Source organism: Triturus cristatus, chromosome 11 (assembly GCF_964204655.1).
Source record: "Triturus cristatus chromosome 11, aTriCri1.1, whole genome shotgun sequence".
Taxonomy (NCBI): domain Eukaryota; kingdom Metazoa; phylum Chordata; class Amphibia; order Caudata; family Salamandridae; genus Triturus; species Triturus cristatus.
This window is the reverse complement of record NC_140594.1, coordinates 1120365067-1120389563: the sequence shown is the minus strand read 5'-3', so window position 1 is coordinate 1120389563 and position 24497 is coordinate 1120365067. Positions and strand designations below refer to the sequence as shown.

Here is a 24497-nt window from a genome sequence, read left to right as displayed (position 1 = left end):
TGCGCATGAAAGAACATACTCATTTTTTAATGTAAGACCACAGGTAACAGGGCAGTCGGCAGGGAGGGCCCGACACACCAAAAGGCAGGACTATTAAAGAATATCCACCAGACAAAAGCAGGTATTTAGATTCCCAATAGAAAAGATGGGAGGTGCCTGAAGCACATATTCTGGATACAGCATACCTCACAGAGCAGCGCATGCACTGCCTAGCCTCGACCAAAAAAAGGAACCCTGAAACTCACTCTACAGTACACTCATTGACCTGCGGGAGACTTCAGAGGACTGCCCTGTTGCTTGAGGCCTGCCTTACTTCTCAGAGGCCTACCCTGCTGCCTGAAGCATGCCTTGTTCTTTAGAGGCCTTCCCCGCTGTTTGTGGCCTGCCTTGTTGTTCAGAGGGCTGCCCTGCTATGTGAGGCCTACCTTGTTCTTCAGAGGACTGCCCTGCTGCTAGAGGCCTGCCTTACTGCTTGAAGGAGAGAGGACCATCTCCTTGAACACAGGACTAAAAGAGTGAATTCAAGGGTCAATTGGCTGACCTACGGTGACACAACAAGCTCCAGAAGCCTTCCTGCAAATGCCCAGCTGACCTGCTACAACTGGACCCCCCAAGTTCTGGACCGTTCACTGGCATCAGTTGAGCCCCTCATGTGAAAACCTAAAAGGTTTGAACTCTGCATGACAGACTTTGAGAAGGTCATTTTTCAGCTATACTAACTGGTCGCTGTATCTTACCCGCACTACGTGTTCAGCCTGCATTTGGGACTTTGCCACCGGTCTAGCGCTACAAGATACCCACAGTTAGTGCTTTCTGCTTCCTAGCGCTATTTTTACTTAAACCTTCAAAATTGCATATCTTCGGTTCTACTAAGTGCATTTTTGTCTCGCTTTTATTTATTTCTACTCAATTTTTCTAAATTGGTGTGGGATATCTCTTGTTGTGTTTTCCCTTTATTAATTACTATTAGTGTGTTGCATAAGTACTTTACACAGTGTCTATAAATTAGGACAGACTGCTTTTGTGCCAAGCTATCCGAGGGTTAAGCACATGTTAATTTAGTGACTTTTGTGGTTCATCCGGACAAGGTTTGTGGTTGTTGCTTGAGAAGGGTTTGCACCCACCTCAATCAAAAAAAACAATTCATACACACACAAAAAAAACAAGTACTGGCAAAACGATTGGGTTTGGTGTTGGCTGCCAGCCTTTTGGGTTTGTCAATGCTAACTTTTTTTCCGTTGTTTATGGAAAAAAAATATTGATGAGGAAGCTGCCAAGCCCTCACCAATATAACAAAAATAATTGTCTAAAATAAAAATGTGTGTTTGTCTCAAAAAGCGCACATAGTATAGTCCATGGAATTGAAGGGAACTACTTCGCAAGGATGTGGTTGTGAAGGGGCAGAATGCGGTCACTCACAGTGAAGTCAGTCAATGGCTGAAGTGGAATGACCCACTGCTCCATGCAGTAGAAGAAAAAATGTAGACAACACAACAGACCAATGGATTAGGAGGGCTGGTTGAAAGCACCTTGAAGTAAACATTAAGTATATAATTTTAGTAAAACTAAAAGGTCTTGGCAGATGTAAAGCCTAAAAATCTTGAAAAAGATATTTCGGAGCACGTTCAGTGAGACATGCCTCTTTAAAGTGTGTGATCCTCTTCACATTAGTATGTACTAATACCTCAGTTCCCTTCCCTAATTTGAGAGCAGTTAAAAACTGTCTAACCCTGCACACTTTCAGTTTTCATTCATGCAGCTTCCCTTGACTGAAAGAGCGACATAAAATAACATATTACATTAATAAGAGATGTGCTTATTCGAGGCACTTCCCCGTCTGGAGTGTCCCTGGACATTACCAAGCCTGAATCAGGAACAAACACTGCCACCCACCTGACGGGTATTCATTTTATAGGGCTGAGAAAGCCTAAATGACTGGTCCCTCTGCCGGGAATAAATGTCACACACACATCTTTGCAGAAGAAACATGCAGTTGTTCAGCTGTTTTACAAGCTTCATAGCCTTTGTACCCGTTACCTACCTTCAGACGAGGCTATGTGATTGTGTGGCTATATGGAACAGCCTCGGTTTCATTTCTGGCACATTTTATTTTTTATTATTGTTGGATTTCAGCTCAATAATTGTGACGCTGTTGGTAGACCGGTGCCACATTCAGTGCCCTCTTGTTGGTCAGAGCAATAAATATTGAGAAATGAGAGCTTCTTGCCCATTGCTTAATTTGTGCCAGTACTTGCGGGAGGTGCGCACCGGCACTCCTGACTGAGGAGCGCGGTTTATCTATCACCCGTCTCTGACCCAGATCAAGAGAGAGAAAGGCAGAAAAGGAAACAAAACGATCGGGAAACAGAGACAAAGAGAAAACGTAGTGATGAAAAATAACCTGCAAGAGTGAGATAGAGACAGAAGGGGAAGGGACAGTCGTTGAGGTGGAAAAGAAAGTAGGATCCAGGTTATTCGGCATTCCTGGCACTCAGCAGCCACAGGGCAGGATCTTAGACTTCCGCCCCCAGACGTTCTTCAAATTAAGTACTATTCTCACCCAAACGTTACTTACACAATGAGGGAGCGCGAGAACACCAATACTGTTCATAATGGCGAGGAAGGAAAAGAAGGATTTTTTTTTTTTTTACATTTGTGGCATTTAAATATGACTAGTCAAAGTAAAATACGAGTTTTAAATGTCGGGCATGGCTATGGAATACAGACACTGGCACTGTGCGCTCTTCCCAGCATGCTCCTCGCTGCTACAACTCATACCAGGGCTTTCAATCTGCAGCCCCGCCCTGCCGGGGCCTGCTCCCAGCTCCTTACCGCCTCTTCGTGCTCATCGCTGATGTAAATAATCAGTTCACAGACCGCTCTTAGCATTTTAACTTAAAATCGACATTTCGGGGACAACAGGAAATGCAAAGTATAAAAACAAAAACACTGCCGTGCAGCTCTTCAGACAGAGGGACCGCAGCTGAGGTCAGCGGTGAATCTCCTGTCCAAACAAGGCCGGCGTAGAGGAAAGTGCTGGGTGTGCATAAGGCGGTCAGTGAGTCAGGCCGAGAGCACACCGTCAGCAACCCTGTGCAAACCGCAGCGACCCCCAGCAGGCCGCGCGGGCATAGTGCCAGGGCTGGAGCTCAGTGGACTGGGCATCCAGCTCTTTCGCAAAGCTTCCATTCACCCCCTGGGCTGCCTCATTCGTACTGGAGACTCTGACCTCTGTGGCAGGCGCTCAACCCCCCCCTGGACGAGCCGGGTGTGGTTTAACCCGGGCCCTGCGGTCTGCACGGTTCGCTGCACACACATATATCTTACTGTGGTATTTCATGTGTCACTGGGGCTCTCGGGGCTGGGGTCATAGTGCACGGTGGAGGTGAGAGGAGAGTTGTTCCACTGTATAAACAAACAATGGCTTTAAAAACGTTCTACCCAATTCTAAAACACAGGGCAATTCGGTGATACATGTATATTTGCACAATCTAGTGATATATATATTTAGTACTATACATATAATAGCAATTCCATCCTTAATTAGCTTTAACCCTCAAGCAAAAATCTGGTACTGCAAACACTGGGTTACATCCTTTTCCGAATTTTAATACCTCGGTTTCTTAAATGGAAGTCACATAGTCAATCGTTATAAGAAAAGAGATTTTCATGCACCAAGGATACAAGCATTGGAGTAATAGAAATTTTAAATTAGATATCCAATGTCTTCTTTGCTAGATAAACTTAAAGTGGATCTATTTAGAGTGGCTTTCACGGAAATGGCCCCGATGGATCTATTTCATCCAAGAGGGTATGTTGCGCTCTTGAGTTATCCGATTTAATGAGGTTTATTCCCAATTCATTAGATTATTGAAGGCTCGTTATAACATAGAAATGACATCGCTAGTGTTTTCTTTGGTGGTCAGTTGATTTTAAAAACTCAAAAAATACGAACGTGCGTCAGTGCGGACCGAGAAGACATCTTTAGTTCACATCTTGTTGCCCTTCTCACAATACCAGAAAACAAGTTTAACGTCTTCGGGCTCCCAGGAGACTCTTGGATCAGCACACAATCGTTCTGATCCATTAGGAGCCAAAGATGGAACCATACCCGTATGGGCATTATGCAGCGGAATCACAGAGTGGTGTCACGCGTCTAACTTTCAGATAATAAAGTAGTTTGTTCCCCCTCTAAATTCAGTGACAGTTGTAACACCAGGTACTTGTGTACATTTGCTTCCTCCACATCTTATCTCCCAGATGCCACATATAATTGAATGGACTTTTCCTAAAGACTAATATTTAAGTTTTTTTCCCGGTCTGCATGAACTATCACATGATTCACTTTACAATAGGAGAAAGGGGCTCATGCTTACCTCGAGACCCTCACGGTGAGCAGCCGTGCTTTACAAGCCCTCGATTGATTGACTTTGTAATCCCATGCAGTATCATCAAGCAGTACTAGGCTACCTAAATACAATAGCAAGGGATGGTGTACTACTACCCTCCTCATCGTTGGGAAGAATTAATTTGCCTTAAGACTTTCGGCAGATCTGCTAAGGATACGCTAAAGAGGCCAGGAGCCAACACATACCCTTGGCGGAGACCATTTATAATATCAATTTGTCTAGAAAGTCCTCCAGTAAAATCTTTCTTCACATGGTCCCCAATTGACAGTAAACATGGACATTCCAAGGACTTAATTTCTTTGGAATGGACCCAGAGACTACCCAATCTAATGTTGTTCGCAAGTCAACAAAACAGCAACATAATCTTTCATTTTGTTCCAGTGATTTCTGGCCCAGACAGCAAAAACAATGATCAACTGTTGCATGGTTTTCCCGTAACACACCTCACTCGATTGGAAGAAAGTCCTTATTTGCTCTTACAAACTGCATAACATTAATTTCCCTAACACTTTACAGAAAACATTTATCAGACTAATAAATCTATATCAGGCTATGCTACTGTCACCTTCTTATCGATTGGCCTCACTACTCTGACACCTTGGACTGGTGCCTGAATGTAGGCGAGTCTGTGGCAGCAGCTAGCAGGCCCAAAGGGCTCCAGCGGATGTTTCAGACTTGCGTTAGGCCTTCGATGGATAGCTCTGAATTCCCCGTTGTGAAAGCAACGGTGTGTTCAATGGCAGTGTTGTCCTCAAAGCTGGCGCGGAGCTCTAGTATATACATACACTCCTTGGCAGCTGGGAGCTACCCACGGTCAATTAAGAGTCGGTGCATCTCTCTATTTTTCCAAGCAACCCGTCTGTGGCAGCGTCACTGAAAAGATTCTGGGAAGGGTAGCCCTTATTTGTCTCCAAGAATGCACTGTGGTGGGCAGTGCTCATGTGCCACTAGGGATGCACAACCACATGAGGCTCACTCTGGTGGGAAAACTGTATTCACCTCAGGGAAGGAGATAATGACAGGATAAGTAGGGGTGGGTTAGGAAAGGGCTGTCCTTTCTCTGTGGGCAGAGCCAACCTCCAACTTGCTACTACTGTTTTAACAAAAAAGATGCACGAGATCTTTCCTGGGTAACCATACTGACAGGTGCAAAGGAGGAGATCCCACATTATCTTGCACATGAACATATTCAATGTTTGTAATATTTCCTGCAGAACCCATGCTCCTTATGTTCATTGAGATTCAGTTATTAGGAAAAGAAAGTGACCCCATTTTCCATGGGCCATTGGGCTTAATTTAGACAAGGAGATTAGAAGGCATGAGCTCTGGGTGTAGCTAGTGCAGCCAGAAGCAGGGGGAAAGCGCAAGGGTGTCATTAAGGTAATTAGAACTGACGTTTGAGTGCAACCTTGGGACTAGCACCCTAGAAATTAACATTTTCAGCCATGCTGCTGTACAGCATGGCTAAAGAACACTGCCAAAGCCAATCGTATTTGTCATTGTTAGTTTTTAAGAGGGGGAGGGATCCCGCACACACAGGTACAGGTTGTGACTAGGCCTGGGCGAAAATTTCGTTCCGTTCGCGGAAATTGCGATAATTTGACATTTTCGCGTTCCGCGGAGAGCGCGAAAATGTTAAAATTTCCGGTTTCCGCAGCTTGGCGATAATTTGTTTCTTGCTCGCACTGTAAAATAATACATTCTCGCGCGCAATCGCCTTACCTGAATCCCTGCGTTCGCCGACAAGTTTTCTTGATCCGGTCGCGTTCTCCATGAGATGTTGTATTGTTTTTAGCCATTTGCGCTGTCTCGCGACAGTTCGCACACGCAGTGACGTCGTGAGATCACGTCTTTCTTCTCGCGATCATGCACCGCGAGACAACTCAAAACAAGATGGCCGCGCCCGCAAGCAACCACATGGATAAGTTGGCGACCCGCAAACATGCAGAAAATCTCGTGAACATGCGGGAAAAAAACTTCTGCATCTTCGCGATATTTCCGCTTGTTTGCGATAATTTTAAACATTTTCGCGATAATTTGCGAAAGTTAATTTCGCAAATTCCGCCCACCCCTAGTTGTGACTGCACAGTGGGATGTCAGGTGGTTCCTGAAACCCATGTGCCCCTCACTAAGGAGGCTACCTTTGGAAGCGAACTGACTGTGTGGCAGGCAATCAGAACGCCTTAGAACAGTTTATTAGCCGCTGCATTCACATCTGTAATAAAGACCATGAGTAAAGGCAAATGTGTTCTATCATCTGCATGGGGCCATAGCTCAAGCAAATGAGGGAATACCTCTGTTGGATCATGCGCTCACATTTTGCAATGAGGCGAGCTTCATTACAGAACGGGCCACACAAGCGTCAGTAGCCCCTTCTGTAGTACTAGAGCGCCAAAGGGACTCAAAAACAGGACACAAGCACACACCGTGCCCCTGGGCACTATGTGCAATACGGCCCGATCTGTAGAATATTCCCATCAGCATATAATAACTTTAATGCTGGCAAACCCAACCGACTCGAAGGTCAGCAGGTATTTTTCCTAAAGCCCTTAACACATACCAGCTCTCATCACAATAAAACCATTGGATAAAGACTGGAATAAAACCGAGCCTGGCTGTATGGGAAAGCTGCTACTGCATTTCGCTTTTAAATAGATCAGCCTGGGTGCCAGCCACTGCGCCTTGTCCTAAGACATGCAGCACAAAGAAACAAGCATTTGCAATGCAATAAGTCTCGCATTTACGCGAGTTTAAGCTATTGGCATTATAAATGACAATGCCATTTCTTTGTTTTAGAAACAAAAACAAAAATAAAAGGCATAGTTATTTGCACTGTCAATAGCTCAAACTCGCGTAAATGCGAGACCTATTGCATTGCAAATGCTTGTTCAATAGTGCCTCTTAGTGCGCATTCTTCACAGGGGGCATATTGGTGTGTGCCATTTCTGATGCATGTATTAGTGAGCACTCTTCCCAGGGTGCACCCTTCTACTTCACGTTGGTGTGTGCATTTTGCACACTGGTGAGTGCGTGTTCTAATGCACAGCAGTGTGCACTCTTGACACTGCACCTTCCGACCGCACTTTGGTGTGCGTGATGCACATTAGTGTATGTGTGTTCTAATGCACACGCCAGTGTGCACTTTTGACACAGCGCACCTTCCTACTACACTTCTGTTCGTGCGTGTTGCACACTGGGGAGTGTGTGTCCTAATGCACAACACAGTGTGCACTTTGACACGGTACAGTTTCCTATTGCGCTTCGGTGTGTGTGTTGCACATTGATGGGTCAGTGTGCACTCTTGACACAGTGTATATTACTACTGCACATTAGGTGTAGTTTTGCACTACACATCACCACGCATACTTTTCTACCACGCATCATTACGTGCACTCCAGGACTATAGCTCTAAAGAGCGGCTATCCAAGTATCTATCAATAATGCACTCTACTCCCCATCTATACCAACGGAAAGGGTGATGTGGAGGTCAGAGGGTAAACTCCATGACTGCCCCACGTCATAACAGTGAGCCCACACCAGCCTCGCCCAAAGCAGATCTCGCATCCTACAATATCCAAGAGACTGGAAGTCCCCAGCATGGCTGTGAGTGTTAAATGACTTCAAAAGAAGGGGGTTGTAACCAACACCACCCCCACTCCACCACTACCCAAACTGATGTTTCATGTGCATTGCATTTGTATGAACTGTAACTGTTAGAGCACACATACATCTGAGAAAGAGAAAAATAGAGACCGGAAAGGCAAGAGACAGAGAAAGAGTGATTGTGAGAGAAAGAGAGAGATAGTGACTGAGAAATAGTGAAGGATGAAAGAGCGCTGCAATGTTTACAGTAGTTTTTTTTACTCCTGCTCTCGCTAGTTCGTTACAATGTTATTCACGCCTTCAATCAAATTAAAGACTTATTGTTTTTATTAACATGTACCTTCTGCCGAAGTTATTGATTGGTACCTCTCAGTCATCATTTTAAAAATAAGCCTTGCATCCCAGTGTTTTTAATCAGGGTGTTCTGCTCTCGCTTCTTTGTAACAAGCGTGGCTGCTAAAGTCAGCAGACCACGCACCCAATCATTTAAATAAGCCTAGCGCGGCCGCTAAAGTCAGCAGACCGTGCTCCAAATCAATTAAATACATAACCTAGCGTGGCCGCTAAAGTCAGAGGACCGCGCTCCAAATTAAATAAATAAACAAACAAGCGCGAGAACCGCGCTGCAATTAACAAAACAAGCTGTTGCCATTGCGCGAATGAGGAAAAGAGTGCTCACAGAGTAATTGAAGGAGACTGTAATAACGCCGCAAGTAAAAAGTTCAGTCCGGATGGGCCATCGAAGAAGGAGACAGGGTGGAAACGAAAAAGCCTCATTCTCAATCACGACACAGCATTTAACATAAACGATGACGCCAGCCAATAAGATTGATGGACGGGGCTTCAAGTCCCCTTCTGAAATCTTATCGATCATAATAAGCCTCGCAGAGCGAGGAGCGGATGCGCGCTCCGTCTGCGAGACCTAAAAAGCTAAAACGACTGCCACACTCCTGAGCTTCTATTGATAAGACAGCAGAGTGGGCCCACCAGCTCATTTAATCTTTTGTAATATGTAATCAATAAACCTTTGTGCGGCGATACATTTATTCACTGCTAATTTCACTCATTCTGCTGATCGTTCCTTGCATAATAGGGCACTGAATCGCTTGCCACACGGGCAGCACGCTACTTTGATTAGGTGTGCGGTTGCAGGGTACCATCTTTGTTTTCATCCTATGAGAGAAGTGTTTCGGTGTCATGCTTGATGACAACCAAAGTGTGTTAATTGTGCTATGGGATGCAGTTCTTAGTGGTGTGATTGATGTGGAAGTGTGAAGGGAAACAACCTTTACAACGAAGCCTGAACCACGAAATGTCTTTGCCATGTCATACATCTAGTGTGAAAGGTTATGGCTTGCCGTATGCTGACAGTTTTGATAAGCTCTGTAGACCCCTTTATGGTATTATTTGTGTTCAGTCCACTATGCTGGTTACAGCAGAAGATCGTTTGTTCTGTCACTTCATGATCCCAAGCAGACATCGGCTGGAAGGAGAGAAGGATGGACATCTGCCAGGATGCACTGCTAGTCATCCCTTTTATGACTGTCTTTTTAAGGTGTTAAAAAGCGGTTAGAGTATACAGTTAATCAGGATCTGCAGTGGTGGACTATGTTAGAGACTTCCGAAGGCCAATGGTGTGTGACAGATTTCTTAATTCAATCCAAGCCTGTCCAGTTGGGGTTAAGTACTCAGTTCAAGTGATCAGCTAGGGGTATTGTATAGACAGGACCTGAAGCAGTAAATACGAGAGGGCCATGTTTTATAAGCAAATTACTATGCAGTCTGTCTTGAATTGCAGTCAGCAGCCGGACCAACGAGTGTTAAGAGTATTAGTCAGGACCAGAAGGGGATTGGCACTCAGGACTGATTAATCTTGTATCTGTATGGACGGCACAGTTACTTTTTACTGTTATTGCTCTGTGGGCAGACACAAAGGTTCATAGCCTTCAACTTTCCTGTCAGGACATGGATTTCAAATGACTAGTGTTGGATGTGCTTCCAGTGTTTGATGGGCTGACCTAGCTTGTGGGTGGCCTATCTTGTCAAAACCCTTCTTTCTGTGGGACCATTGTTAGCAGATGATGTAAGGCGGGATACCGCAGTAAAAAGGGTGCTTATCTGTATTCTGAGTTTATTTGTTTGCACTATCCCACATCTTTGGGTCAAGCTTATGTTGGTTAAGTCAACGTTTTTTCCCCACTGTCCATGGCTGGTGTAATTATCCAAGGAGAAACCAGGTTTTTAATCGCACTTCTGAATGTTCCTGAATGCCTCGTATTTTCGCTGATAAGGAGTTCCAGAGTTTGGTCACCTAGACCAAGAAGGCGGATACTAAGGATTTCTAATTTTAAGATGGTTATGGTACTGGGATTTATTTAGCGGGTTTGCCCCAAGCATTCTTGGCGCTGATTGAGCGAAGTAAGACAGAAGTCGAAAGGATCAGTTGGAAGCCTGGATGAATAAAAGTCTTCACTGTATGATAATCTAAGGTGCAAGCCCAAAACCTAAGGTCCTGTTTTGCTTACCTTTTATTTCTAGGTATTTTGTCTATGGACGATGCAGAGTGCCTGTAGTCTAGGTAGCTGTAGCCAGTGAAGTGATTGGAGAATTGGCATCATATGTTCTCTGAAGTGATAGTTAAAGAGGAGTCATACCGCAGCGTTCTGGATTTATTGTAGAAGTGGAAAGATTGAACTGAACGCACTGAGGTATGATCTATTGCAGGGCTTTGCAAACTTTTTTTGCACCACAATCCAGTTTTTAGCATGACAAATGTTTGAAACCCACCTAGCTTTAACAGACATGAAGCGGGCAATTATTTTAATGAAACTAAAGCACACAAATGATAATATGTGGAAATCGAGGTTCAGTGAATATTTATCATGTGTGCATCACCAAGTAGTGTTTTGATTTGTTTTGGTCCTAGTACTAAACAAATGTGTTCCATTTTTGCCTCCCTTACTGCTGAATTTGTACAGTTCATTTACAGATATTTACAAACTGTTGCGTTACAACAAGGGCAATCTACAGCCTTTCCTTTCAACTCTCTGTACCGCAGTAAGACCGTCACATAATTCACTTTACTTTCTCCGACTGCAAAGTGGAAGGAGTTTGTAAACATAATGTTAACAAAATAAGCAACAATTTGTCAGAAAACATAGCCTGAAGTTTGACCTCTGTCTTAGAAGCACAGCAAATGTGACCAGATAAAACAATATCGAAACACTCGTCTACTGTCATAGGCAAGTTTGGAGATCACAAATTCAAGTATAGCTTGTAGTTTCTATTGGCAACAAAGATTTTGGAAGATGCGGTGGGTCGTTTTAATAGTCTAAAACGTGCTTTGTGCTTCTAGATCCTATGGGGCTCTGCCTCTTTGGCACCACTGATTGGAACACACTCAAAGGAGAGTAGTACTTGAATGCCATGTCTCTCCGATACAAACATACGCTTCTACTTCGAATCAAATCGAAAAATCTTTATTCAGATTTATAGACAAATCCATAAAATAACAAGAATATAGTGATAAAATAGATTAAAATTTGGTTTACATGTGATGCCCACACATTATCAAATAAGGTTGTATGTCATTACAACGCATTCCGTTGCAACGCATGCCTTTACTACGCATGCGTTACAACGCGAATGCGTTACCACGAATAACATTTACCACGAAAATGCATTTACCACGCATATCGCTAAAGGCATTTTCGTGGTAAATGTTCTTTTTTTTTTTTTTAATAATACCCCTGTCCGACCTCCCCTCCACCCCTCTTTCTTCTAATAAATTCCCCTCCCCTCAACTTTAAAAATGTTTCCCTGTGCGATTCCCCCACCCACAAACCCTTAAATTTATCCCTTCTCTACACCTCATTAATTCCTTAAACTAAATTCCCCCTTACCCCGCTACTTCCTCTCCTCTTGAAGCTCTTCCGATCTGCGTCGCACGGCGTAAAGAGGAAGCGGAAGTGTCTTTCCGTTTCCTCTTACGACGCCGATTGCCTCCACATCAATGGAATCAGGTTTGTTTTTTTTTTGTGGGGGGGGGGGGGGGACGACACCCCCCCAACCCCTCTTTTTTTATATATTACCTTTAGCACACATGCCTTTACTACGTATCTCGTAGTAAAGGTATGCGTGGTAAAGGTACTCGTGGTAACCACGCATGCGTTGTAATGCATGCGTGGTTACTGTTATGCGTGGAAACGGCCGCGTTTAGTGGCCGTTTCCCATCAAATAAAACCATATATGCAAAACAGTGCATTTTAAAATCGAATATAACAAACAATATGACCTTAGGTCAGACTGATCAAAGTTATACAATTAGGGTAATAAAAAGAAGCAAAAAACGATTTACATGAAATGGCCACACACTATCACGTGAAACCAAATGTACTAAGCAGTGTATTTTGAGATCGGATAAACAAACAATATACCCTTCTATTTAATGTTCTGTTAAAAAGATGCATTCCATCGAACAATCTACACAACTCTTAACCCTTTATCAAGAGATTTCACAGCAGATCAATGTGGAGGTAAGAACCTTGAAATGCTCAGAATATGGTCAAATTCTTTAGGCGGGATTACATTCCATGACTGTAAAAGACAGGCATCACCCAAAGATCGAACTCGTCAGTGGGATGTTGTAAGCTCACTTTCGGAGTAAAGAAACTTGGGGGTCACCTTGTCACTTGCAGTTCATGAAATGGCAAATAAAAAAAGCCACATTAAATAAAAAGAGCGGGCGAAAAAGTACTTTTCACTCGCTGTTTACTCAGCAAGTCGTGTTGTCTACAAACTTGACATTTAATAAAAGTTGGAAAATGTGATGTATGCATGCAAAACAGAATGAAACAGCCCTCAAACATTTAACAGTCAAATAAATGTTTTTTCTGTAATAAGGAGAGCCCATAGAGTACTACATTAACTGCATCATCTATAAAAACATCTCTTGTCACGGGTACAAGACAGACTCGAAAACTAAAAAAATCATTTAAGTGGATTGTGTTGCCGCGCCTATAAAAAAAATGCTAGTGAAACAGTTCTTGAGGCCAGACCACTGAGACAACCATCCTTTACTCTGGCTTCGTTGGACTCTGGTTTTGCGCAATGACGCATGATCGCTGAGAAGGTGTTTCACCCAGCGAGCGAGTATGCAAGCTGTACTTCCTTAAACCAATAAAGCTGGTCTTCCTACTCTGGCATTTGACTTAGGAGCACTTGGTGCCAAGGTTATTTCCTCAAAAGTTCCCCTGAGCTCCTTACTCTATGGTAAACAATTGGATCACTCCACAGAAGTAGTTTTACAAGTAGAGGCTCTAGAAATGTCTGCACCTCTGGCTGGTCTTTAGCCCCTTTACTACAAAAGCAATGTAAAAGGTACAGCACACTATAGAGAGAAGCCCATTTTCAATGTTATGGTTATTATCGGGGCCATAAAGGACAATATAGATGAACAAAGAATCCGCAGTGTGGGTCTGGAGTATCGAGGACCAAACTATTGTCATAGATTTTCTATACCTAGCTCCACATATGCGCACCTTGATGATACATTATTTTCAAGGTTCACAGATGTGGAATTATAAATAGCAAATCTGTACGCTCCTCTGTGCAATTTTGGTTTTTGATATTGTGGAAAATCGTATTCCCTTCTGTGATATTCCAGACTGCAACAAGCGTTCGTTTTGAAGTCGAACATTTCATTTCTAATGTTCTAATTGCCCTTGCAGCTAGTGCGTTTGCTCTTCAGTAACGAATGCATCCATTACTACACAAGCATAACCCGAATTACTCACTTGGTAAAAACGTGTCATTATTAAATGCCCCTATGTGTTACAAGAAGAGACCGGGATGAGCTCAACTATCTACGCACAATCCTCCCTAACTGATAAAATCTATACACACCAAGTCAGCAGGTATGCTACGGGGACATGGATTATGTTGTCACCTATGGTGTTGCAGACGTCATAAGAGATGTGAACACCTCAGCCACTACTCATCACGCCATGGTTCATCATTGGCGTCTATCCCTCACCCAGGTAGGTGGATACCACTTAGGTGGACTCTGCTGTGCTCAGGGGTTCAGAGATATTCCTAACTGGATAGAAACAGGGATCCAGAGCACTTAAAAATGCCTAGGGGTATACCCAAGAATATTTTTCTTTATTTTGTGGGTAACCCTGATATGGCTAAAACACTGACCATGGAGATCTACTGAAAGTAATGTTTCAAGCATCCATATTCGCTCGCTTACATGATTTGGAACCATGGGCGTCAACTACCTTCTTCAGGACTACAGAATCCCCAACATGTCTGTGTTCATTAACATGCAACATATATGTGGAAGCTACAAGCTCTCCTTATACTTCAACAATGCCAAAAGGTCTGCAGGTGTAATCTAGCCACCCTCTCAATGACTAAATTATGCCTTTCACATCCAGCTTCAGAAGATGCTTCTTCAGTGGAGCTGGTTTGTATTCATGTGCTAATAACAGACAGTTAAAAACAGAAGGTTCCCCTTGGATGGGATATAGATGAATCCACTCACACTTCTATCAAACCTCTCTTTCACACATACTCTAATGGCTAGGAATTAAGGCACTTATAAACCCGTTATTAGTTTGGATACAATTATGTTCCACAATTTTATTTATTAGAAGAACAAATGCATATTATACATCAATGATTATAATCAATTATTAAAAACAATTTAAAAAGGAGAATATACAAAGACAATAAACTATGTATTTCACGTGCTAATTAGGCCAAACATGTAGGCAGCATAGAACATGGGTACAAATTTCCTGTCTCTAATTTGATGCTGACTCTTGCCCAATTTTAACACCCCTCTATTGACAAGCGTCGACGCGTTTCGATGGTACATTCATAATAAGACCACCTTCTTCAGGACATAAACATTCTTTCTCGTTCAATGTTAAAACTCATACACAGAGATCTGTAGTATCAGACCTATATAAAAAACAACAATGAACATGTCACTACATAAGAATCAATCAAATTTGAATTAAAATAAAATAAACCTCAATTGTACAACCAAATTACAAAGCTGTATCACTAAATGTTTCATAAATACCTCATAATAAATCATTATTATGCATAATAATGATTTATTATGAGGTTTTTATGAAACATTTAGTGATGTACAACTGATACAGTTTTAAAGTGGATACACCTTTGTAATTTGGTTGTGCAATTGAGGTTTACTTTATTTTAATTCAAATTTGATTGATTCTTATGAGACAGGAAATTTGTACCCATGTTCTATGCTGCCTACATGTTTGGCCTAATTAGCACATGAAAGACAGTTTATTGTCTTTGTATATTCTCCTTTTTAAATTGTTGTTAATAATTGATTGTAATCATTGATGTATAATATGCATTTGTTTTTCTAATAATTAAAATTGTGAAACATAATTTTATCCAAACTAATAACGGGTTTATAAGTGCCTTAATTCTTAGCCATTAGAGTATGTGTGAAAGAGAGGTTTGATAGAAGTGTGAGTGGATTCATCTATATCCCATCCAAAGGGAACCTTCTGTTTTTAACTTAATAGTTTTGGGTGCTCTATCCCTTTGGATCTACGAGCCCCCTCTCCTTGGAATTCAAGGCTAATAACAGACAACCAGTACCTGGACTCGAATACATTCCCAACAGGAAGAACTACGCATAGCAACATCAAACCTGAGCGCTAGAGATCTCTAAATATGGATGGAAATGTATCCTAACCTAAAGTGGCTAACACAGATAGTGTTCGCTGTCTTGCATTCGCACTCGCAATACAACAGATGGGTAGAACAGCTTACGGCACCATTGTGTAAGGGCAACAGAGCAAAGTACTTATAACAGCAGAAAAGATTAGCAGACGTGAAAACAGCGACCAAGTACACACACTAAAAAGTAAATAATCCCATAGAAAAAATGGCACAACAATTAGAATTTTAAACCAAGAAAGGAAGAGTTTGTTTTCTTACCACCTCGCATTTAAACTTCACAGGTACGGGTTATCAGCACAAAGGTAGTTTCCTTGCTCCTTGTCAATAAGTAGCCAAGACCTCTGGGGCTGGTAGTTAACCTTCTGTGAGCAGTAAAAGCTGCTCTTTGGTTTACAGACGGGGTTTGTTTATTACCCAGTTAGACACAGGGCATGAAGGACACTGAACACCGGCTCTGTTTCACAAATTCTTAGCAAAGGCAGATATCCAACTGAGAAAGTGCAGTTGAAGGCAGCAGCGGGTAGAGTAGTAAAGTGCGTGAACCGTTCATAACTTCCCCCATTATCTAGTACACAGTTCTCTCCAAAGTCAGTTCTGGAGGGCCGGATCCATGCCAGATTTTTAAGATAAATACATTTATCTACATGGGGAAATGCTAAAAATCTGGCATGGATCCATCCCTTCAGGACCGACATTGGAGAACCTGATCTAGTAGACAATAACTGCAAGTCCCATTAACCTGCCCATTTTTCCTGCTATAACACCCGATGCTCTAGTTCAGCAATGTCCATGTAGGTCTAGATCTATTCCAAATTTTCTGGAGGGCCACCAAATTTACATACAATTAATCTAAATGGATCTCACTTACATAAAGGTTATTCTGATAATATGGCATGGACTGCACCCTCTTGGACCAATGTTGTACTCCCCAGGTCTTGTATTGTCCAGAACTAGAATATTAATATTTCCCCACCATTTGGTTCCTGACCTGCCCCCCATAGATTCTGCTAAAATGGTAGCCGATAAGGTCCACTGCAAGAGCCTTGCGGAACACTTTCTGAACACTCGCCAACGATAGCATATGCCCACTTCCTCTAGTCTATAGACAGTCCCTCCCTGGGGAATTGACAGATTGATTTTACATATTGCAGTCCATTCTAGATGGTAATTCCTTGTATCCCTCTGTATGAGGTTTCTGCTGAACAACTTTCAGTTTTTAGTGCTGCTGCTGAAGCTCAATCTTAATCTTTATGGAGGCAAGACGTCCAGAATAACCTTAAGGGTCGAGTTAAAGAGATAAGTAGGAAGCAGCACTGTTTGAAATCTACAGATTATATTGCCATTGTCAGCAAATGGCAGCTTGCGGGTGAAAGATAGGGCAAGGGGGGATTAGTCTCTGCACTATGAGGTGCATAATGGAGATTAGTAAATTATATAACGATGGTGTGGGTATAGGAAGGCTATGGGTACACACCTTTTAAAATTAGTGTTACGTACAGTACGATTGCATGTGCACACCCTCTTATTATTATGGTGAAACAAAACTGCACACCCTTTATTTTCATGTACGAATAGACATGCGCACAACCTATATTATGTATGCTGGTACTATATGTTTATCTTAAAAATAATATTTCAAAATGCACAAAAGAAATGCACCGATGTTTATTTTTCCAGCTGAGGAGGCAAAATCAGGATGCAGGCTCTTACAACACGCATGGAACTTGCTTGGAGTAAACAAAACCACGTCACCTCGCTACAGAAACAACTGAGATTTTGGAAAGAGGCTGCAGGACGGAGAGAATATTCTGGCCACAAGACAGGATTACACACAACTGTCCCATAGGACTGCAGCTGCCCCACTGAAGACCACTCCCAGCAATGACCCCCACACTCATCACGCCGCCCCTAAGACACACAGCCGCGCCACTCCCACCATGACAGTCTCTGTCTCTCCTCACCTGCTGTCACCCTGCAGCGGCGGTTCCTGCAGACGGCCACTGCACACCTCCATCGCCCCAGCCGGTCACTGCTGCACCAGCCGCTCCCCTTCACTCCCAATCCATAGCAGCTGCCTGGCTGGCCCAGCCTCGTAGGTGTCCCGCCCCCATTTCCGGCTTCCGGGAACGAACGAACTACAGCTCCCGGCGTACCTTGGGTTTACAGCTTCCGGCGCACACTGCGAGTGCTGCCTGCGCTGCGACTACTCCTAACTCATAACCAGAGCCTTAAGGGAGTTAGTTAGGTGTTGTTAAGTAACTCATTTTCATGGACACAACTGTTTCAGACAGCGTTTTATGAAAAATGGTGACGTTATTTAGTAAGATGCGATTTCATCAATTTCCCTGGAAATGTCGGACTTCTAACCTTTTATCTCCATTATATTTGGTGTAAATATACTATATTTTTAGCAAGCAATTTTACAGCTTTCTGTGAATTATGGTGCATTACATAGAGTCAGATGATGTTAATTACCTGTGGAACATTGCCTAGAATTAAATCTTTTTTATATGACCATTTGTGTAACAATTTTAAGTAGGGCGTAGCGTTTTAATACAGTTTGCGGCAATATATATTTATATGAAAAATGTAGTAAGTGTGTAAGTTCTGTGGGCTCCTCTATCTACAGAAGGCAGCAGCTTCTACGCTGTTAAGACAGGAGCTCTCTGTACACCGTAGGCCCGGGGTGGACCCCGGTTTCGATGCTCCCTCGGGGGTGCACTCGCTGGGACCTTCCCGCGCCCACCACCGCTCCACTGCGCCACACCGGCCTCAGCCCCCAACCAACATGGCGGCTCGGCCAGGCCCGTCTCCGCCGCCGCGCGTCCCCCCCTCATAACCTCCCGTCCGGAACCCCCGTCTGGCGCGTCTCCGGTTCCTCCTCCTCCCTCCCGTCTGTCAGCGGCGCGGGCGTCTGCAGCTGCGGGCGCCGGGTGAGTGGGGAGCAGCGCCGGCCCAGAGGAGGAGAGCCAGCGAAGGATGAACAACAAGTTCGAGGCGTGAGTCCGGCTTCCCCCACCGCAACCCCTGCCTGCCCCCCGCCGCAACCCCTGCCTTGCCCAGGCCTCCCCGCCGCGGACGTTACAAGCGTTCCCTGAGGGGGGCTGCGCGCGGCGGGGCTCCCGTGCCGCGCGCTAAGCCGGCCCCGCGGGCGCTGCTCCATCCCCCAGAGTGCGCGCTGGGGGATAGCGGCACCGGCGTCATAACAACCAGGAGGGAAACTTAGTGCTGCATTGGCATATAGCGCTATATGTAGAGCCAAGAAGCCCGCGCGAGCATTTCTGCGCTTTTCAAAATTATATAGTAATAGCTCCTGGAAAGCCAATGATGACCCTGGCAGCAGACTCTAAAATAGCCACTGCGTGACACACACCCCCTCCCATTTTTTTTAATTTTAAAATGACTGTCGAGTTTTCTAACTGTAAAATAATCCTCATGTTGATATTCCTCTCACGGTTGACCTAATTTGATCCTTACGTTTGAGTATAGCATGATTTTAATGTTTGATCCTAAAATTGCCCTCGTTAGAACCAAAAATCAGCCTCTTATTATATTCAAGGACTCCTAGATTTAAAATAAATCTCCAGTTAAACTTGGAAAAGACCCTAAATTGACGCCAAAATGATATCCCATAAAGACCATTCCGTTCCATTCTCAACCCGAAATTACAAACCTAATATAACCCTCACGTTAGCTCTTAAAGTGACCCTCACATTATATCCTCAAATGACCCCCACGTTAGATCATAAAGTGACCCTTATGTGAGACCCGAGAATTATCCTCTTGAGATTCAAGGGTGATTATACCTGAGACGCCAAAAGAAGCCACTGTGACATGTGCAGGAGCCCCCTAAATTACACAACTGTATTTCCAAAAACTACCGAAATGTCAGAAAATCCAGTTGCAGAATAGGCATGTGCGTGACCCCAACATGTCCCTACGATCACAACAGAATGCACGTGCCTATTCCTAAACTTTTAAAATCTTCTGACATAGAAATGGTGGTCTAAACTAGAAAATTATATCCAGGACTACTGAAATTATGCGGCAGTGAAGGACCAAATTATGCTGCTAAATTGACCAAATTATATGGCAAGAAAAGGCCAATTATAATGCTACACATCTTGTGAAATTATTATTTAACTATTTTGTCTTTTTTTACTCAAGGTAACACTTCTTGGCTAAGATTTCCCCTTATTAGCAGTATCTGTTTAACATCCAAAATAAACAACTGAAAGATAACTAGTCATCTATTACGAAAAGGTCTTCCACTGCGCTGGAACACGTCTCCAGTCTTTAGTGACGTTTGATACATGTGAGCTAGAAGCACATTTTGTTTCTTAAAATCCGAAGATTATGCAGCATATGATGGATTATATGGCAAATGCGGCAAATCCATAATTATGCAGAAAACGCTTCGGTTGCAGAGTCTCATAATACCAGTGGCCATGATAATATTGAATGCATTGAAGTACCTTTTAAAGGCTCGAAACAGGGAATCTTTTTCAAATAGCAGCAACATGATATTTGGACTCGCCTGTGAGTCACATGCAAGAAATCTATGCTTCTCATGTAGACGAAGAAATGCCCCTTATGGGAGACCTAAAACTGACCGTTGTATGAAGCCTCTAGTGCCTGTTCTGAGCCCCAACATTTCAAGCTTATAACAAATGTCACGCATGAGTAATGTGGAATCTGTGCGTTTGGCGCCGCACACCTGGTTGCAATTGGTTTCTGACGATAAGAGTGGAGTATAAGCGTGCTCTCACCTGGTACGTTCGTGTTTCTTCCGTGTATACGGAAGTAGATGAAAAGTGCAAAAGGCAGTAGTATGAAATCAAAAGGAAGAACATCAAATCTAGCAAAATGCCTTTATAGGGAAAAACAGTACCTAGTAATTACATAATTTTAATGAATGTGCAAGATAAAAATAAATTATTCCACTGAATCAAAAGCAACTAAAGTTATTTATTTTATTCCGGTTTCTAATCTAAGCTCTGCAAATAACAAATGTGACTATGTACCGATTTAATATTACTCTATTTAAAAGTGGTTTTGGAGCAAGGAAATATGTCATAAAGGCAGCAAGTATTATTAATAGGTGGATCCTCAAGAGAGAGGTGTTTGGGGTGCATAATGTTAAGACAGCGAGAAATGTTTGATGGCGGCGGGTGACCTCAGTTTTGCAAGGAGGGTAACATTTGAGGTTTACGGGGCATTGAAATACTGTTGGCGCAAGGGTTTATGGGGGCACATCATTAATATTTAAGGTTTATTTTAGAGCCATTAAGAAAGAGGATTAACTTTACAAGTTAGAGGTTCCCTACTTTAGTGACTCTTGCAAGGAGTTTTGGATTTATTTTTTTAATAGAACGCATTTTCCATTTCAGAAGGGTTTTCCATATGTTATTCATTACAGCTTTGGTTTTAAGTTGCGAATGCATACACAATTCATTTAAAAAAACATTTTCAATGTGATTTTTAAAAAATTATTTTTCACCTCTCTCGCAAATCTTATGTTTTCTAACTAGTTCAATCTTATTGCTTTTGTCAGTTTTATGTTAATGATATCCACCTTGATCCATACTTACATATAATCTGTAACAAAGAGAATAACCATCTTTTTGTACGTACGATGAAAGCTCACTTTGTTGCTGCTCCAGTAAACTTTCTCAGTCTCACACTTGCCCCAGGCTGAAAAAGGCAATTGCTAAAACAGTAGTAGCCAATGTCAGCTGGGGTCTTGCTCCAGGCTGCTGAAAACTAGGTACTGTTTATACAACTTGAAGGTAAGGAAGGGCTCAAGTTTACAGCTTGTGTCTTGAAAGCTCACTTGGAACCTGTTGGAAAGAGAAGAGTTTACTGGTGACCACTGTGACTTTAGAATGTAATTTTGCTGGGATAGGGCACACCTCCCTGATGAAGAGTATTTATTGTTTCAAGTCTTACTGAAGGTGGGTGTACCAGTAGGAAAACACTGGTCTGAGATTGACTGACAGTGACATTTATTTGGAGGAATATGTGCGTTAGTTGTTTTTGCATTGCAACATTTATATCGTGCTTACTACCCCTATGTGGGGCGCTGAAGCTCTTGCCTACAAGGGTAGCATGCTACACTGTTTAAGGTGTTTGATAGGAAATGTGTTGTGCTTGTTTTGACCCTGTGTGAGGAAGCGTTTTCATGTTGTGCCTGAAGACCACGTGGTGCGGCTAGCGTGTTAAGAGACGCAACGCTTAGCAGTGTGATGGATGTGATGGATGAAGAAGTGTGACATATAGGTGCACATTTTATGGTTGTCAGTAAGCTGGCAGCTTTGAGTGACTCTGCAGGTCCCTTTTTGGTATTTCTACTTTTCATAGTCCACTTAGCTGGTCACTACACTTGGCTGTCCATTGTGAGATATTTTGTTTAAAGTTTATGGTCCTGAGCAGGCATAGGTTAATTGGAGAAGTGGTACAAAGATCTGTTAGGATGGACTTTGTTATTATTATCCCAAATATGATTGTCATTGTGAGATGCCAAGAAGTGTCCGTGGTATGTTGCTAGTCGGGACCTGCAGTTTTGGACTAAATTACAGTTCTCTGTTGGCTTGCGTTATGTGGCAAATCTCTTATTCTGTGCCTTTTCATTTGATGAAGAGTGGTTGATTGCTTTGGACATGTATAGTACTGGGTGATGGATATGACCCTTAGCAGTTTGTCTATGTGAGTGTAAGCGTGTCAAGCAGTAAAAGGGAATTATTAATCGGCCTGCATGAACTACGTTCGTCAGTCTGACTGACTGTTATGGTATTAGTTTTAGTGTGGGTTATATATTGCATTGTAATTGCATTTGATATAAATAATCTATCATGCAGACTTTTTGGGCATATTTTGGGAACACACTAAAGGATTTAATCCCTTCTCTCCACACTCCTCTTACCCCTTCTATTATTTTATTACATGTTTTAGAAGTCATATTACTATTACACGCTCGCAACGCCATCTTTTACACACTGCACTCTCCTCAGCTAAAAACTGTATCCTGCGACATTGAAAATCATCTAGTCCCTCTATGCAGGAAGAATAGATGGTATCAATGATTCAAACTGCTTCTCATGAACATATTATTTATAGATTACGGGGGCGCTAGAGGGCGCCGGACTGTAATGGCCGCACACCTGTGAGGCTCTCGCCAGCCGGGCGAGTTAACACTTCAATAGACCATCCTACATCAAGAAAATAAACTCCTTACCGCCGTCGAGTGTTGGGCTGGAGCTGGAGCGCACCTGTGGCGAGTCTGGGGCTGATCTGCCTAGCGGAACGGGAGAAATCGCTGCCGAGGGTTCCGGCGGCTGCAGCGGAGCTCCGGCCGGAGCGTGAGACCGGCGCGAGTCCTTGCGCGACACCGAGGCGTACACGTGGACAAAGGGCTGCGGTGCGCGGCGGCCTGCTGGAGGCGGCGGAAGATAACTGGTGCGGTGGACGGACCCTCTGACGGCTGGGGAAGACCTGCTGGAGTGCCGGTGAGGCAGGGCCGAGCTGGGGCGCTGTTGGGGGCTCTGGGCTGCGTGCCGGCCGCTACCTGCCAGGTCTCTCCTCCTTTCGACGGGGGGGGGGGGGAGGTGCGATACCTGCCCGGAGCTGTCCCTGGAGGTGCGGGACGAACCGCATCCCTGTAGCCTCCCTCCTCCCCCCTCCTGAACCATGGCGCGGAGACGCCCCCTCGGGGGCCGCGCTTGCCGCATACCTTGTTGAATTCCGGCCTGGGGGACTGACTGTTGCCGCCTGGCGCCCTGGCATGGCTACTAACCCGCGGTGAATGCTTCTGCAGGCATTTCTGCCCCACCACTGCTGACTCGTTCAGGCCAGACACACGCTATTAGAGGAGGCTGATCATCTGGTCGGGCCGGTGTGCTCATCGTCACCAGGCCCCAGGAGGCCTTTGCGGGGGAGCTCCGGCGGGGTGGCGGCCGTGCGCTGCAACTCATCTTTCGGATGGACATTGTGTTTGGCGATCTTTGCAGTTGGGGTCCCCCACATTAATACATCGTGCCCTTTTCGCTAACTACGAGTGGGGCCGGGTGTGGTAGTGGCTCCGGGCTCCGGGCGGTTCCTTATCAAGATACACACCGTGATCCGACCAGCCCCGGCCGGAGTCCCCCATACTGGTGGCCTATAGGAGAATCTGTCTCTGATACCCGGCTATAATGGGGAAAACAGACACTAAGCAATCCCGACTCCCCTTCGAAACTCAAAACAAAAAAACCCGCGGCCCTCCACCGGGAGACGGCGATTCTGATGGAGGAGACGCTGACGACGTGGACTGGAAGGCGCTCCTGCTCAACATGCAGACTAGCCTCACCTCCATCGACACGAAAATTGACGGTATGTCTCGGCGCCTAGACTCTGTAGTACATAGGCTCGACCAACAAGAGGAGCGAGTTAAGGAATCGGAGCAACGGATTTCTGGGCTAGAGGATGGGGCGACGGGCACCGCCATCAAAGTATCGCACATGGAGAAATTACTGAAGGTGATCGCCGACAAGAACGAGGACTTAGAAGCGAGATCGCGCCGCAATAACGTGCGCCTTATTGGTCTGGCAGAGTCTACATCCGTTGGCAAAATGGAAATCTTCATTGAAAAGCTCCTGTCCGATCTATTTGGCGCGTCCGCCTTTTCTCCGCAGTTGGTGGTTGAGCGAGCACATCGCACCCTGGGCCCTCGTCCCGTGCCCGGAGCCCCCCCACGGCCTATCGTCATCAGATTTC

The 24497-nt window shown here is 44.1% G+C and overlaps 2 protein-coding genes across 12 annotated transcripts in view; one reads left to right on the top strand and one right to left on the bottom strand.

The window, feature by feature from the left end:
• Window positions 1-17884, bottom strand: part of RUBCN (rubicon autophagy regulator) — a 199422-nt gene extending 181538 nt beyond the window's left edge. For 2 of the 3 annotated variants that reach the window (XM_085635662.1, XM_085635663.1), the window contains exon 1: window positions 17708-17883. In XM_085635662.1, coding sequence (XP_085491788.1) covers window positions 17708-17760 — 53 coding nt within the window. In that variant the 5' untranslated portion in view covers window positions 17761-17883. Of the gene's footprint in view, window positions 1-17707 lie in introns of all 3 variants that reach the window. The other variant, XM_085635661.1, reaches the window with a different exon arrangement.
• Window positions 17885-17927: 43 nt separating this feature from the next.
• The window catches only part of EIF4E2 (eukaryotic translation initiation factor 4E family member 2), a 136346-nt gene continuing 129776 nt past the window's right edge, over window positions 17928-24497 (top strand). For 2 of the 9 annotated variants that reach the window (XM_085635669.1, XM_085635666.1), the window contains exon 1: window positions 17928-18066. In XM_085635669.1, the coding sequence (XP_085491795.1) occupies window positions 18044-18066 (23 nt within the window). In that variant the 5' untranslated portion in view covers window positions 17928-18043. Of the gene's footprint in view, window positions 18137-18447; window positions 18746-24497 lie in introns of those variants that run through there. The other 7 variants (XM_085635673.1, XM_085635672.1, XM_085635671.1 and 4 more) reach the window with 6 other exon arrangements.